The 16,016-nt window shown below is 47.8% G+C and overlaps 1 protein-coding gene across 21 annotated transcripts in view; it reads left to right on the top strand.

The window, feature by feature from the left end:
• Tmem229b (transmembrane protein 229B) overlaps window positions 1-15,499 on the top strand; it is a 41,904-nt gene extending 26,405 nt beyond the window's left edge. For 12 of the 21 annotated variants that reach the window (XM_076921876.1, XM_076921875.1, XM_076921873.1 and 9 more), the window contains 3 exons: window positions 458-638; window positions 8,543-8,943; window positions 12,135-15,499. In XM_076921876.1, the coding sequence (XP_076777991.1) occupies window positions 8,800-8,943; window positions 12,135-12,659 (669 nt within the window). In that variant the 5' untranslated portion in view covers window positions 458-638; window positions 8,543-8,799 and the 3' untranslated portion in view covers window positions 12,660-15,499. The remainder of the gene's footprint in view (window positions 1-457; window positions 639-8,542; window positions 8,944-12,134) is intronic. The other 9 variants (XM_076921886.1, XM_076921881.1, XM_076921884.1 and 6 more) reach the window with 2 other exon arrangements.
• Window positions 15,500-16,016: the final 517 nt, after the last annotated feature.

Raw genomic sequence — 16,016 nt, forward strand, 5'->3', positions numbered from 1 at the left:
AGGGATGAATTATTAAAGGGTCACAGAATTAGAAAGATCAAGAACCACTGTTCCAAATGCTAAGATCCTGTACTGGCTGGCCTCCATGAGGTTCTCAACTACCCCTGCGAATAGATGTCTCCACTGCATGGCAGAGTATACTTTAAAGCTAGGAATGGAGCTGGAGCCTAAAATTTTTATTTTCTTCTAGATTTCAAAGTGTGCATTCATGCGTGGTACAAAAGGGCCCCAAGTCTTAACTAACCCTGCAAGATGATCGCCTGGGAACCTTCCCAGCCTCTGATGTCTGAATCAACTGCCCTGAGCAGACAGAGTGGCAGAGAGATGTCAGGTTCTAGGAAAGGAACCTTGGTGGCCTGTTGCTAAGTACTTGGCCTTAGATCTGCCTTTTGGTTGGCCTGGTTGCCCGGAACCGGGGGTGGATTAATCTAATGATGGCCTCCTCTTTTATTCCCAGAGACACATGAAAGCCGTCCTTCAGCCAGCCAAGAATTAACTGAGCACTGGGGTGAATGCTTGTCTACATTGCTGAGAATGGCGTCAAGGTCCAGTCTGATACTACGACAAGGTTAAACTGGGACACAGCAGCACAGTGATCCTGATGTCTGTTCCCAGCCACGCAGTCAAGACTGTGATAAGTGAGTCTGCCCCAGACACGGAGGGGAAACACTGGCCCAGTCTGCCTTCCCATTTGGCACCTCATCAGCATGGGTACAGGTCTAGGGGTTCAAGTTCTCAGCTTACATCCTGTCCAAGGGCTTGTCACAGGCTACAGTTCTGGAATGGGAGGGGAGTGCCGAGCACTTTCAGGCTATGCTACTGTTGGAGCCATGTTATGACTTCTAAAACTCAGCCAGACCCAGATTGGCTGGTCAGGATAAAACTAGACATGTGGGAGAGGGTGTCTTTGTGTTCTGTCTCCTCAAGACGCTCCTGAATGCTTTCCATCCAAGCAGTGGGGGCTATGGCTTACCTAGAATCTGAATTCTGCCCCCATGCTATGAACACTTATTGTACTGGTCCTGGGGGGGGGGGGGTCCAAACAAGCTACACAGGGTGAAAGGCCTTGACTTCAGAGCATGCCTGTTCTTATCTGGCCTCTATCCCAGTCTCTGCCTCTGGCTTTTCCTTGATGATACTTTAAAGAATGGCAATTGGATGCTTTCCCTAACCCCTGAGGCCCAACGACCATTATGTCAGTGCAGAGCAGACAATACAATGGTGGGATGATTGGGGATCAGAAAGAAGGAAGCTCCAAAAAGCCAGGGTAGATAGTTAGCACTAAGGCTGGCACTGAGGCCATCCTGACTGGATAGCCTCTAAGAAGCTCATGGGCTTGCAGCCCAGAGTTGATTCTATACTGGTGTATGCAGAGAGTGGGAACCAGGTAACTGGGTTATTTCTCAGCTAGATAGATCTTGACTCTCCTAGCTGAGGGTCAGACTCTATTTACCAGTCCACCTATGCTTGTTTTGCAAAGTCATGTGCTACTAACAGGTCATTTCAGGATGTGTTCTTGATTTGCAGCCGGAGTGGGGTAAGTGGGCCTGGATTTGAAGGGGCCTGGGAGGAGGAGGAAGAGGTTCATGGAGGCCACTGTGAGGATGTAGTGACCTAGATGTGAGACCTAGCCATGACAAGGCACAGGCTCTCACCGCAGTCTACACCGTTAGTTTGAAGGCTGCCACACCTTTGACTCAGTAGTTCCAGTGCTGAAGTTATTCCTGAAGAGATTGTTCATGCTGGGCATAGGAGCACATGAGCAGGTGCCTGTAACCTCCCCACTTGGAGGGCAGAGATAGAGAGATAGCTAGATAGAGGTAAGCCTGGGCTTCCCCAGTTAGGGATGGGGAAGGAGAGAGAAGGCAGGAAGGCAGGAAGGCAGGAAGGCAGGAAGGCAGGAAGGCAGGAAGGAAGGAAGGAAGGAAGGGAAGGAAGGGAAGGAAGGAAAGAAGGGAGGAAGGAAGGAAGGAAAGAAGGGAGGAAGGAAGGAAAGAAAACAAGGAAGCTACCTGAATGTGGAGATGCATGTCTTTAATTGAGAGGCAGGAGGATCAGTAGTTTGAGGCCAGCCTTCAAGCAAACAAAAATGGTGGAAGAAGGAAGAAAGGAAGGGAGGGAAAGAGAGGGGGAGGGGAGGGAAGAGAGGGGAAGGAATAGACGTATCTTTTATTATAAAATAATCTCAAAGAAGAAAATGGCTACATTTCTTTTGTTACAGGCAGGGAAGATATTTCTGTGCCGTTCTCTGTAACAGGGGAAATGGAAAACAATGATTACCTTTGTTGAATATCTTAGTCAAGTAAATTATAGTTTTCCACTTTATGGGACATTATATAGCTATTATAAGGATGAGCACACAGGCTGTAGAACTTGGAAAAGACAGTCCCCATGTAAGTGAAAACAGAAAGTAAGAGAGTGCGTGTCCCAGTGACTTCCTGTGCACCTGCGGGCAGATAGCTAAGAGGAAGAGACACTGCCTCTGTGACCTAAGTCTCCTTAAGAATGCGCTTCCTTTCTGTGGTGCCAGAGTAAGCTTCTTCTACAGCAGTTAAGCAGAGGGTCTGTAAGAACATACCATTAATAGTGACTTTCTCTAAGAATGGGGGGTGGGAGTGAGGGGTGGGGGAGGCTTTTGCTTGCTAAGTCATTCCTTCCTAGAATATTTAAATTTTAGCTGTAAGCATGTGTTATTTTAGTAATTGAAATAAAACAAGAAAGATATTTTAAATTTTAGAATTAAAACTTCTTAAAAGGCAATCTTTCCCAAAGAAAGGAGAGGAGAAAGACTGAGTCAACTAGCTCTTTTTTCCCATTGTGTGTAAGGTCTTGGGCCTGTTTGGGCCCATCTATCTGTCCGCTCACCCATCTACCCACCCACCCATTCATTCATCTATGCATTCATCATTAGATACTATTGCCAGGCATCAGTGAAGAAAACTAAGCCTCACCCCTTAGAGTTCTCATTGCAATAGGAGAAAGGCCATAAACTATTAGAAGACACTACAAAGAAAATAACATGGAATGGTTTGAGTAACAAAACATCCACCTTTGATTGGAGATCAGGTGGGTCCCAGAGGGGTGAGAGCCGAGTTGAGACCTGAGTGACAGCAGAGAGATGGCCACATGGAGCTCCTAGAAGAGCATTCCAGTCAGGGCACAGAATGCCTAGCCTGTGCCCTCACCTGCCAGTCACCCATTGCTTCCCAAGCCCACTGAATCTCTAGGCCAGGACAGACTGCATTCCCTGGTGCCAGCATCTTCATCCTTCCCATCTGGGATGGGAGTCCTTTTCAGTTTTTAGCCTGAGTCCTTCCAAAGTCAGGGGTGGGATAGTTGTTTCTGACACCCTGGCTGTTGCTGCACTGGACAGATGGCCCCTCTGGACATCCTGTACACAGGCCACTGCTCTTGGCTGGCATTTCCAAAGCAAGGCTGAGCTGTGTCAGGTTTCCATACCAGGGTGGATTGGCACTTGGGAAGATACTGGGTAATGTGTGCCCTGGCAAAGGGTCTTTAAATGGCTCATGACTTGAAGCCCTGAAGGGTAGCTGCTGCCATAGCCGTGAGGCTGTTTGACCTTGGAATATTTATGTGTGGCTCCTGCCAGAATTTGGTCTGAGAAATAGGCTAGGAGCCTGTTATGTCTAACACTTAGTGGTGAGCTTGGTAGATGGCCCAGTGAGAAAGTACACATTCATTTCCATAAGTCTTATTACTCCAGATGCCATCTCAGTATCTAGAGACAGCACCTTGGAAATTGTAGTATCTCAGAGGAGCCTGTAGCTGGCTTTTGGAGCAGTACAGGGTGCTGATCAGGGGTGATAACTCTGGAGCCAGGCTCATGAGGGTCTAATTCCTAGCCCAGCCATTTAGATCTGTAAGAACATAGGCTAATTATATAGCTTTTTCTGCCCCATTTTTCCCTCTGTAAAATGGGCTTCAGAATTCTCTGAATTAAAACGTGAAAAGTGCTGAGAAAAGATTATTATTGTCACTTGAGAGGTAAGGAGTCTACCTCATCAGGGCCTTCAGTGTGATACCAAGGACCTGTCAAGAGAAAGAAGGGCCTGTCAAGAGAAAGTTGGTAGCTGAGTTAGCCACTAGCCACAGGAACTACCCTCCCTTGGCCCATTCTGGCCTTAAAGCATGTCTGTTTTCCTTCCTCTACCTTGATGACAAGGGAAACCCAGGGCCATTTCAGGTCTGGCAATAACTCAGATGCAGAATAGTCACCGCCCCCACCCCCACCCCCATTGACTCCTTTGACCCTCAGCACCACTCCTGTTAGGGATAAGACTGAAGGTCTTTCCTGTCTTGCCCCAAGAGACTTCACAGGTGGGCTGTGTGGCTTCTCAGAGCATGGGTTAGTAATGATTTGTGTACCTGGGGTGAAGAGTAAGCTTGGAAAGAGAATGGGATGCCAAGCCTAGCAAGATGCTTTCCCTGAGCAAAACATCCCCAGAGCCATTGTGTTACAGAGTCTTAGCTTCCTGGAACAAGATCAGAATATAAGTCAAAACCAAAGCCTTTCCATCTGGCTTTCCTGATCTGCCCCCCCCTCCCCCCTCCCCGGTTTTCTTGAGGCAGGGTTTCACTGGAACTCACTCTGTGGACCAGGCTGGTTTTGAACTTATAGACATCTGCCTCCCAAGTGCTGAGATTAAAGGCGTGCACCACCACTGCCAGATTTATCCTGGTCTCTGATTTCACCTGTCTCCACTGCTCATTCTGTGTGATACCACCCTATGACAGAGCTCAGCACACTCTGAGAGCGTCAGGTGAGATATTCCTAGGGACTGGATGTAAGAAGCCAGCTTCATTGTCCCCACCACCCATTCCCTCATATTGACAAATCCCTTGAGTTTTGATCTTTCTCAGGGATGCTGTAGTCTTTCTCCAATGAGTGTGAAATCCATACTCTTCAAATGCCTTTTCCCCATGCTTCCCATCCACACTCTCCTCTGAGCCACCGGGAATATGTTTACTTGGACTGTCCCATCTTTAGAGGCCATCATCCACGGGAGATGCTGGCCCCTGCTGTAGGCTTTCCCAGGGCTGATTCCAGAGCTGAGCACGGAGTTATTAGAAAGGGCATAAGGGTAAGGAAGCTGAGTGGAGGGAATAGCACAAGGAGTGGGCCTGTTGGGCTCAGTAGGGGATGGAATGAGCCCAACCTAGATAGAAATTCAGACACAGCACCTGCAGTAATTAGAGATGGGAGTTCTCTGAAATGTTCTAAAGTCAATACTCTACCTTTCATCTGAGCACTTCCCACCACACGGAGCTTCATCCCAACCAAAAAGACTCACCTCCAAAAAGACCGTCCCCAGCCAGGTCTTCCAGCTGGCCACATTCATCCTGCATGGACCAGCTGTGTTCTCCTGCCACGATCCCTTGAACAAGGTCTGAGCTAGCCTAGGTCTGCTTTCCATCTGCCCGAGCACTTTCTGCTGACTAGAAATGGAACCGTGCTTGAGGCCCCCCCTGTTCCCTGTTCTGTCTTCCCCCCCATTTTTTCTGAGTTGGTCCCCTTTTATCCTATGTTTCTTTCTCTCTTAGACATGTACTCCTTCCATCCTGCTTCTGCTGCTGAAGTTTTGAAGTCCAGCTCTTCCCAGTTACCTGGGAAAGCTGGAGCCGATGGTTCCTAGCTGAGAAAACATTTTTTGGCGATTCCAGGAAGAGGAGATCAGAGACAAGTAGAACAGGATTTAAAGTCAACCTGAAGAAGGGGAGGAGTGGGTTGAGGAAGGAACTCAGAAGCAGGACATTTGCCTAGCATGTACAAAGTCCTGGATTTGAGCCCCAGCACCACACACACACACACACACACACACACACACACACGCACATACAGAAACTACAAGCACATACACATATGTACACACACATGTATACACATGCAATCATACAAACTACATGAACATACACATGTGTATACACACACATACATGCATACATGCACTCAAACTACACACATACACACACACAGAGGATGGCTTATAAGGACATCTACATAGTCATGTCAAGCTGCTGCAGGGGAGACTGCAGGGGAGACCACTTGTGTGGGATACTTCCTATCCCAGGGTCCCCTGCATAGGGAGGAGTCAGGGGCTTGAGTACAGGACAAATGGACAGACCTAAGTTTAAAGGGGCCTGAATCATGTTAGGAGGCCCAGTAGTCTTGGACCTCTGTGCCTGGGCCACCTGGCATAAACCCATCAGTGTTCCCCTTCCTATGCCCAACCCCATGCATTTCCTGTCACCCAAGTCTGTTCTCTCTTGGTCTATGAAGAAAATCTACAAAACAGTGGACCTTTGCAAGGCTCTGCCTGGGAATGTTTATTCTTTTATTCTGTCCTGTTTTCAAGCCTGACCCTCAGGGCTGGCCTTTCATCTTAATTCATCTGTGGGCAGCCACAGGGAAACAGGGGCTTTGCATTGGCTCTCCCAGGCTATATGTGTGGGACTATTGTTTCACAGGGTTTCCTGGTTCCATGGCTGATGTCCTGTAAGCCTGCTTAGCAGGAAAAGCTGCCAGCAGGCTGGCTAGGACAGGGACACAGTGACCCTGCCTGAAGTGGAGTTGACCCTAGTAGCAGCAGAAGCTATGACAGAAAGGACAGGATTCTTACAGAAGTATTTGTGTGTGTTTTGTTTTTAATATTTTTGTGTGTGTGTGTGTGTGTGTGTGTGTGTGTGTGTGTGTGTGTGCGTGCCTGAATGTAATGTATGTAAGTGTACCATGTGCATGTAGTTACCACAGGGGCCAGAAGAGAACACTGAAGCCCCTGGAATTTGAGTTACAGTTATGAACCACCATGTGGCTGCTGGGCACTGAACCCTAGTCCTTTGCAAAAACAACAAATGATCTAAACCTGAGTTGTTTCTCTACCCCTTATTGCAGTATTTAGAAATAGCTAGATAATTCATTTACACAACAACTGTGATTGATATTCAAATGACTCCCACTTTATGTAAAAAGAAACTAAGGCTGGGTTCAGTGAGGTAGCTTGTCAAGGATCGCTTAGCTTTGGGTTATCAGGCAGGACTCTTGCCCAGACAAGATCTAGGGTTCCTGACGTCAGTCAGTACACTATGTTCACATCTAATTTGTGAAGTATTGAGGATGGCACAGGAAGCAAAACTTACATCAGTTTTTTTTGTGACTTCAGGTTTCCTTGGGTCCATTTACTTATCAAGTTTAGAGTATACAGGAAAATGTAACGAAGAATCTCACACAGTCACAACTAGAGATCATTTGTGGCTGAATGTTTTACACACATATGTGGGTATGCACCTTTGCAAAATCAAAGCTTCGAGTCCTGACATTTTCCTCTTCACATTGTGTGATACGTCCCTCAGATGGTTACTGGGGTTAGCCTCAGGATGGATCGTAGCAAAGTGAAAGTTGACTGTTGCGACAGACGAACAAGGTGTGTGGAGGTGGCACAGCGGGCAGTAGACAGCTCCTGAATATCGTAGGATTGGCAGGTTCATGGACTATGGCAGATAGGTGTGGGGGTAAGGGGTTCACAGACAGCAAATGGAAAAGGCATCCCAGCAAAGACAGCGATGCTAGGATCCAAAGCATAGAGCTGGCTGGGATCCAGAGGCAGAGCTGAGCCCAGGAGGACATTGCCAGCTATCTCTGAGGGATGCTGATGTTGAAGATCCACTAATGGGCTTTTAATGGGGAGAAACATCAGACTGGCGTTTTAGAAAGATCACCCTGTCCATACACTTTTGTTATGGACTTGAACTGTAAGCAGGCACGGCAAGGCTGAAAGACTTTTAGAGCTGCCTGGTGAGATACGGTTGAACCTGAGCGGCAGCAAGGAGACAGGTTCCCACGGGATTTTAAAGGTGTAGAGTCCAGGTTTTTGCCGTGGGAGTTACCTTGACCAGTGAGATGTTCACAGACAATGCTTAAGTAGGGCTTTAAAGAGCAGAGTGAGGGGAATGCCTTTTTATTTATTGAAAAGAATTTAAGTAATTTTAATGTTAAACATATCTTGAATAGGGGGTGGAGATGTACTCAGTTGCTTGAGTACTTGCCTTGCACACAGGAAGCCATGGATTTGATTCCCATTGCATACGTGTGCACTGTGCGGGGATGCATGCCTGTAGTCCTAGCACTTGGTAGGTAGAGGCAAGAGAACCAGAAGTTCAAGGTTGTGTTTGGCTACATAGTGAATTCGAGAGCCAGACTTGGGTATATCAGACCCTGCCACACACAAAATTGTTTAGTGGCCATATAGTAATTGTTAGTACTTAAAACATGCAGTGTGAGCTTTCCGTGCGTTGTCACAATGTCTAACCAGATCAGGATAACTGGCACTATCACCTGAGATATGACTCATTTTTTTGAGAACACTCAAAATCCTCCCAACTCGATATTTTGAGATACACAATGCATTGAAATCAACCATAGCTAACCTAGCATACCCCAGGACATTAGAAGTTATTCCTTCTCTTTAACTGTCCTCCTGGGCCATTTAATCATGATTTCCTTCCCTTCTTTCTCTCTCTTGGCCAGAGTGAAAGACCACTTGTTGGTTGGGCTGGCTTGCTTGTGGGCTGGTGACTTATAAACTTATCATGAGATAAGTTCTAGTCTGCTGGATCCAAGAGGAAGACAAGAAGCTGACGGGGCAGAGTCAACCCAGCTTAACCTCCCCAGCCGAGCACAGAACAGAGCCTCAGATGACTCCCAGCCTTGTGATTTAGGCCAGCTGAGATCTTCTGACCCACAGATGCCTGAGCTACCATAGGCAATGATGGATGGTGTAGGATATGGTTTGCAGGTGGTATGTTTGGTGGCATTTGCTAAGATTGAGAACTACCGTCATCCCTCTGCCGAACGCAGTCCCGTATACACACAGGGGTGTTACAGTGAACCTGACACACAGGTCTCTACACTTGGATACTCGGTTTAAGGTAACAGGGCCTCTCAATTCTAACTGTTTGCTTGGTGGTGCCATCTATCAGGAGCAGGCAAAGGTGAGAAACTGGTTTGGGGTAAAGATACTTAACTTGGTCCAGGAAGGAGAAGGAATCTAGCTGTATTACTGAAGGAAGAGGTCTAGGCTTTAACGGCCGAGAGGATAAGGTCTCACTTGGGACTGAACAAAATAATCAGCATCAGAGGGGTAGGGTGCTGTGGAAACTCAGGAGGAAGAGGATTTGTGGCTGGGGAGAGGAAACATTTGCTCCAGCAATCACCCAGACACTGGGGCTGTGCTGCTGGGAATGTGAGAAGGCATACCAAACAGAATAAACATGATCCAGGCAGGGAGACCTGGATGGTGAGAATGAGGTGGAAGAGGTATTTGGGGCCTTGAGTGTCAGGCCAAGGATGTTTCATTAGGAAAGGGAGAGGTGCCCTTGGAGGCATACAGAGCTATGCAGGGGGCCAAGTCTGGAGTGGGAATCAGGAGCAGGTTCTAGGGCTTCCAATTACAGACCCAGGGTGTAAGGTGGATAATATTTCCTCCCAGACTCACATGTAAGTAGGAGCAACATCCTCTCTCTTCCCCTCTACCCACTGGCTCTCAGATCTCTTGCAGCTCAGGCTGGACAGGAGCTCACTATGTAGTTAAGGATGACCTTGAACTTCTGATTCTCCTTGCCTCTACTCCTCAACTCTCAAGTGTTGGGATTATGGTCATGTACTGCCTACCTGGTTTACACAGTCCTGGGGATTAAATGTAGGGCCTCTGCATGATAGGCAAGCCCCTCCCTTTGTTTTTGTTTCCGTTTTGATATAGAGTCTTGCTAAGTCTTCTAGGCTGGCCTTGAACTTGCAAGCCTTCCTGTCTCAGCGGTCTAAGTGCTAAGCTTACAGGCACACGAAACCACACTTGGCTTCATATGAGTTCCTAAGAACCAGTTTTTTAAAAAAAATATAGTTAAGGCACAAAGGTGGGTAAGTATTACAGCAACGAGGCCTGTGTAGCTAAAAGATGATATTAGGATTCTTGGTCAGGTGGACAAACAGCAGGTGCTACCTTAATAACCTCTGTCCCTTGTCCTGCCTGGGAGAGAGGATTGGTAGATGGCAAGCCAGATGACCATTGGTAGCTGATAAAACTTATTCTTAATAAACTAAGAACTCTCCCACACTGCCCTCTGCACAGACCAGATTGTATTGTTTAGACCTCTTACAGAGGAGAGGCCTGGGGCAATAGCTGGATAACAGGGCTATAAAACCGTCACACTCTCAAAAGAGTTCACTCAGAAGTTGGAGAGCATGTGGAATCACAAGGGTTCATACATCAAAAGGTAAATAGACTGGCTTCTGCTAGCGGGGAGGATAGAGCGAGTGCTAGAAGGGCAGAGGCCTAAGAGACAGACAAGGCTTTAGGGAAGGATGATGGGAGGGGAGCCAGGCCTTGAAGACCAATGGTGGGGTTTGAGAGAGGAGGAAAAAAAAAAGCTAACCAAGCCCCATCTATTGTAGCAGTTAAAAATAAAATGTGACCACAATGATCTCATATTTAGGTATCTAGTCTAGGACAGCCGTTATGAAGCAAACAAAGCCCAAATGTTGACAGGGATACAAAGAAGTTGGAATTTGTACATGTTCTGCCAAGGATGTAAAAAGTATACAACAATACCACAGTTCTCGAGAAGTTATTTCTTACGTGTATTGGTGTTTTGCATGCACGCATATATGTATATGCACGGCATGTGTGCAGTGCCCACGGAGGCCAGAGAAGAAGAGTGTCAGATTCCCTGGAACTGGAGTTATAGACAGTTGATAGTTGTCAGGTGGGTGCTCTCCAACCCAGTACTGGGGTTATTCTGAAAGGCAACAACAAAATTGTTCCACCGCCTAATAATTCTACTTCCAGGTACAGATCCAAAGCAGCTGGGAGTGGGCCTTGAACAGATGCCTGTTCACCTGTGTGTGCCAAGCACCGTTCAAAAGCGGAAGTCATCTGGTGTCTAAGAACAGTGCAAAAACAATGCTCCATCCAGTAGAAGTATCCTCCGTCTTTCCAAAGAAGGGGTTTGCTCAGATGTAGGCTACAACCTGAATAAACCTTGAGCGTAGTCCAGTAAATCAGCTGTAAGAGAAGAATTTTATGAGTTGTCAAATTGACAGAGGCTGAAACAGTGGCTGCCAGAAGCTGGGGGAAGGAGGAAAGGGGACAGCGGCAGTTAGTAATATAGTTTTCTTAAGACAAGGGCCCAGTGTAGCCCAGGGTAGCCCTTGAATTCTCTTCGTAGCTGAAGATGACCTAATCCTTCTACCTTTATGTCTTTGGGATTACAAGTGTATACCACCACATCCGGTTTATATGGCTTTAGGTAAGCTCTTGTCAACTGAATAGAATATTCAAATATTCTGTTTGGGATGATGGGAAGGTTCTGGAAACCACGGTAGTAATGATTGTACAACATTGTGAATGTTCTTTTTTTTATTTATTTATTTTTTTGGTTTTTCGAGACAGGGTTTCTCTGTGTAGCCCTGGCTGTCCTGGAACTCACTCTGTAGACCAGGCTGGCCTCGAACTCAGAAATCCGCCTGCCTCTGCCTCCCAAGTGCTGGAATTAAAGGCATGTGCCACCACCACCCAGCGTGAATGTTCTTAATGCTATTGAATCATACATTTAAAACTATAAAAATGGTGAATGAGAGAAATATATGAGAACGAGACTCAAAAATTGTTAAAATAGTGTGTATGTACTAGAGAGAGAAAGAGACAGAGACAGGGACAGAGAAATATTAGATCTCGGAAATATGAGTGACTTGGAATAGTTGGGGAAGAAGTAAGGTCCCCAATCGGTGTATAACCATAAATATTATGGTAACTATAATGGTAACCAGATAGCCATAAATATTATGGAATTCAGTAGACATTTTTACATAGTATTTGAGTAGAGTTTCCCAGAAGAAAGCCAATGGGTTAGACTTTCTTCCTGTCTTTCCCCAGGCCCAGCTGGCTAACAGGGAGTTGAGGTACAGCAGGGTAGAAGACTGGGACTATGGTTGGTACCAATGACCATGAACAAAGGCGGACCATTTAAAATCCCCTCCAGCCTGGTCATCACAGAGAGCTAGGGATCAGAAGGTAGGGGGGAAGTACAGGGTGGCTCTCTCATCTGTCTCTCTGTATCCCTAGCAGGAGGCCCCAGTTGGAACCATGGCTTCTGCCGAGCCCCTGACAGCGCTGTCTCGATGGTATCTATATGCTATCCATGGCTACTTCTGTGAGGTGATGTTCACAGCGGCATGGGAGTTCGTGGTGAATTTTAACTGGAAGTTCCCAGGGGTCACGAGCGTGTGGGCCCTCTTCATCTATGGCACCTCCATCCTGATTGTGGAGCGCATGTACCTGCGCCTGCGAGGCCGCTGTCCTCTTCTGGTGCGCTGTGTCATCTACACTCTCTGGACTTACCTGTGGGAGTTCACCACCGGCTTTATTCTACGCCAGTTCAACGCCTGTCCCTGGGACTACTCCCAGTTCGACTTTGATTTCATGGGCCTCATTACCCTGGAGTATGCTGTGCCCTGGTTCTGCGGGGCCCTCATCATGGAGCAGTTTATCATCCGCAACACCCTCCGCCTGCGCTTTGACAAGGACGCAGAGCCTGGGGAGCCTGCCAGCCCGCCAGCCCTGGCTAATGGCCATGTCAAGACCGACTGAGTCAGAAGATGAATGTGAGGACCTGAAGTCTCGTAGGAACCCATGAACAAAGAAGAGACCAAGCTGGTGGGGTTACCCCTTGGTTCAGCACAAGCCCCGCCCCCAACTGGGTCTTAGCCCAGTAGGGCAAACATAACCACATATGGTGGGCAGTGGGATGGTGTTGGAGAGTTGGGTGTCTAGACAACTGAAGGACTTTGAGGTTCGTCCATGCCTGTGTGATGAACAATTGGACTCTGGATGACTTTGGAAGCAGCAGACCTGTCCCAGCTAAGGGACATGAACTCTCTGGGGCCACAGGTGGGAGGCAAGGTCTGAGAAGGCTTCGGCTGCTGTTGGGGCCACGCCCCACCTGACCCCATGGCTTCAGCTGGGCTTTGGCTGGTTCCATTAGGCAGTATTCAGGTGCTTGCTTGCAACCAATACCTCCCCAGGGGCCTCTGAGCTGCAGCCTGAGAGAGAGACCCAGTAGCCAATTGGGCTGCTTGGTGACACTGGTGTTGTGCAAAGGCTGGGAAAACTTCCTTTGGCTCCTCTCCCTCTCCCAGGGCCCCACGCTGCTCCCTTGGCCTTCTGGGGGCCCCTGTGGTGCTGGATTCCCACCAACCTTGGGCTTTTGAAGGTTTCAATCCCGTGTGTTCGGTGGCGTTTCCCCTTTCTCTTATGTTCAAGACATATACCATTAGCAGGCAGCCCTTTCCTCTGTGTCAGTCACCATACCCTCCCCCTCTCCCAGCTCCCTATAGAACACAGCAGTGGCCAGAGGTACAGCTCTGGAATGGACCCCACTTGCCTTGCTGCAGCCTTCCCTCTTACCTTCGTCTGATGACTGGGGGTGCCCTGTCTCCCTGGCCCAGGGATGGTAGTCTGGTGCCCCTTCCCTGCAGGGGTCCTACTGAAAATGCAAAGTACCCCCACAATGTACAGTGAGGTCCAGAGGTGTGCGGTGGATCCACAGTGGGAAAAGAAAGGCAGAGTTCTTGGTCCTGTTTGGCCACACTGGTTTATTATTTCAGCCAGTTAGCCTGTATGGCTTTCTGTCAGTTAGAGGAGACCCATAGAGAACAAGACAGACACAGAAGACCATGGAACCATGTCTCTTTAGAGGCCCTTTCTTGGAAAAAAGATGATTTCCACCATAGTCTCAGCTCAGCAGTCAACCCTTGGGGCTGCTCTTCCTATAGCTCCCCCTGGCCAGCCGATCTCATTAGCTTGTTTCTCAAACAGTGTTAACCCTGTCTCACTCATGGGCCTTGTCAGCTTGGTTATGGTAACTTTACCCCATGATGGGTCCATTGCTGGCAGTGGACAGGTGAAATCTAGGCCCCTTCTGATTTTGTCCCTCTTTGAGAAGATGGGATCATCAAAGACTGTAGCATCCCATGAGGCCGTCCTGGGGCTCTCAGAGGTTGAAATCAGCCCTTATTTCTTATAGATCATTTTTTAAATGACCGTACCACCTGTGTGTAGTCTCTGGACCATGCAGACAGGGCCAGGCCAGGGCCAGCAGCAGGGATATCCTAGGCTGTGGGAAAACACCTGGAGACACAACCTTCTGAGGCATCTTTTCCCAGAGTTTTCTCTGTCTAGGGTAGAATGCAAAGTGTTTCCCTGGGTAGGCTTCTCAAATCACCAAACACCATTCCGTTGCGGGGTTGGGTGGAGCACTTATTATATCCTTAATTCCAGGGATTTCTGGGAGGAATTCAGGCTTCCAATGGGAATGGTTGCTTTCCATCCACAAGTGGAGAAGATACCTAATTTTCTCCAATTCTATATTATCTTAATTACCTGAATCCTAATGCCTCTCCAGGCCACCTCACACCTGTCTTCACAACTGATCTATTGGCTTGCGACGTGTCCCAGTATTGAGATTCCAATTTTCAACCAGAAAAGGCCATTGGGTGACTGACCCCTAGGTCTCAGTGCTCCAGATCTTGTTGGCATCCCCTAGTACCATTTTTTCTCAAAGCTTTATTAATCCCATGTCAGGATGGCTTTCCAGAGCAGATCTGCATGCCTGAAAATACTCAGCATTATGATCTGCTTTCTGTGGTCCCCTGTTACTCCTAGGGCCCCTCACAGCACAGAACCCCCAGCCAGGGGAGGCTACACCTTAAGGCCTGACCACAGACCTGTAGGGTCAGATCTCACCGAGTGTAGTCTAGACTTTAGCTCTTGCGTATTGGCTATCTTCAGGGCTCCAACCCCTTAGTGCTTAGGGGCTCGAAGGTTGGGATAATTAAGCCCTTCTGAGCAGTGGGGAGTCTGCTGGCTGTTTATGGAGCCTCCCTCTGATGTTCTGAGCCCAAGGTAGGAGTTCCAGATAGTAAGTATGCTGCCCTGCATGGTTGAGTTGCTTTGGATGTCTGCTAGGCTTCCAGTGCCCTGTCCCCTCCTCATGCCAGAGAGTCACAATGGCCTGTGCTCATTCACAGCAATAATATATAGGGAACGTCTGTGAGTCCCCCTTGTCCTGGACCATTACTCTTCATGGATCTCCCAGGAGACTCTGTGTGAGTCAGTTCATGTGAGAATCTATTTATGAAGCTCTGGGCTGTGCAAAACGTCACAGGAGGCAAGTGAGAGGCCCAGCCCTGAACTACTAGTAAGGCAGTGGGCGTGCCTTCCACCCTGAAGCCTCCCTTACCTGAGGAGCCGTAGGCCCCAGCTTTGTAACATGGCCTGTGTAGTGGATGGGACTGTCTTCTTCCAACTGGACAGCTCTTGAAAAGGCACATGACTAGTTTGTGAGCCCGTTGCCTGCTATGTCTCTGTTAGTCTGTCTCTCCCTTTTCATAACTGTGCACATAAAATATACTGGTGTTTGTGTTCCCGGACTGGCTGTGACCCATCTGTTCCACTGTGGGGCCCCTTTCCCAGGGCTTACTGGAGGTTGGGCCCTTCATACCTGGCAGTATCTACATCACACCTTCCTGAACCAGGATGGCTGGTGGTGACAGAGTGTGGCGCTGGCATCAGCCCTCACCTTCTCCAGTCACCTGAATCCACTCCAGTGCTCCCTAACTCTTGTAGTCCCAGGCCAAAGGTAGATAAATTTGGGTTGCCAAACCCGTCTATGAGATGAGTAGCTTTTAGACATATTGGCAATAACCTCATATGTGCCATGATTAGAGAAGGCTTGGGGATACTTGAAAACAACAACCAAAAAAAAAAAAAAAAAAAAAAACCAAAAAACAAAAAAAAAAAAAAAAAACAAACAAAATAAGAGCCAAGAAACCATTTTACAACATGAAAACCATACTTAAAGATACAGTTCCCTACTCCTTTATACCTATGTTCACTGAGAAGGCCTTTGGATGATGCAGTCCTTTCCTACTTCAGGAGCTTGGCTCT

Source organism: Arvicanthis niloticus, chromosome 23 (assembly GCF_011762505.2).
Source record: "Arvicanthis niloticus isolate mArvNil1 chromosome 23, mArvNil1.pat.X, whole genome shotgun sequence".
Taxonomy (NCBI): Eukaryota; Metazoa; Chordata; class Mammalia; order Rodentia; family Muridae; genus Arvicanthis; species Arvicanthis niloticus.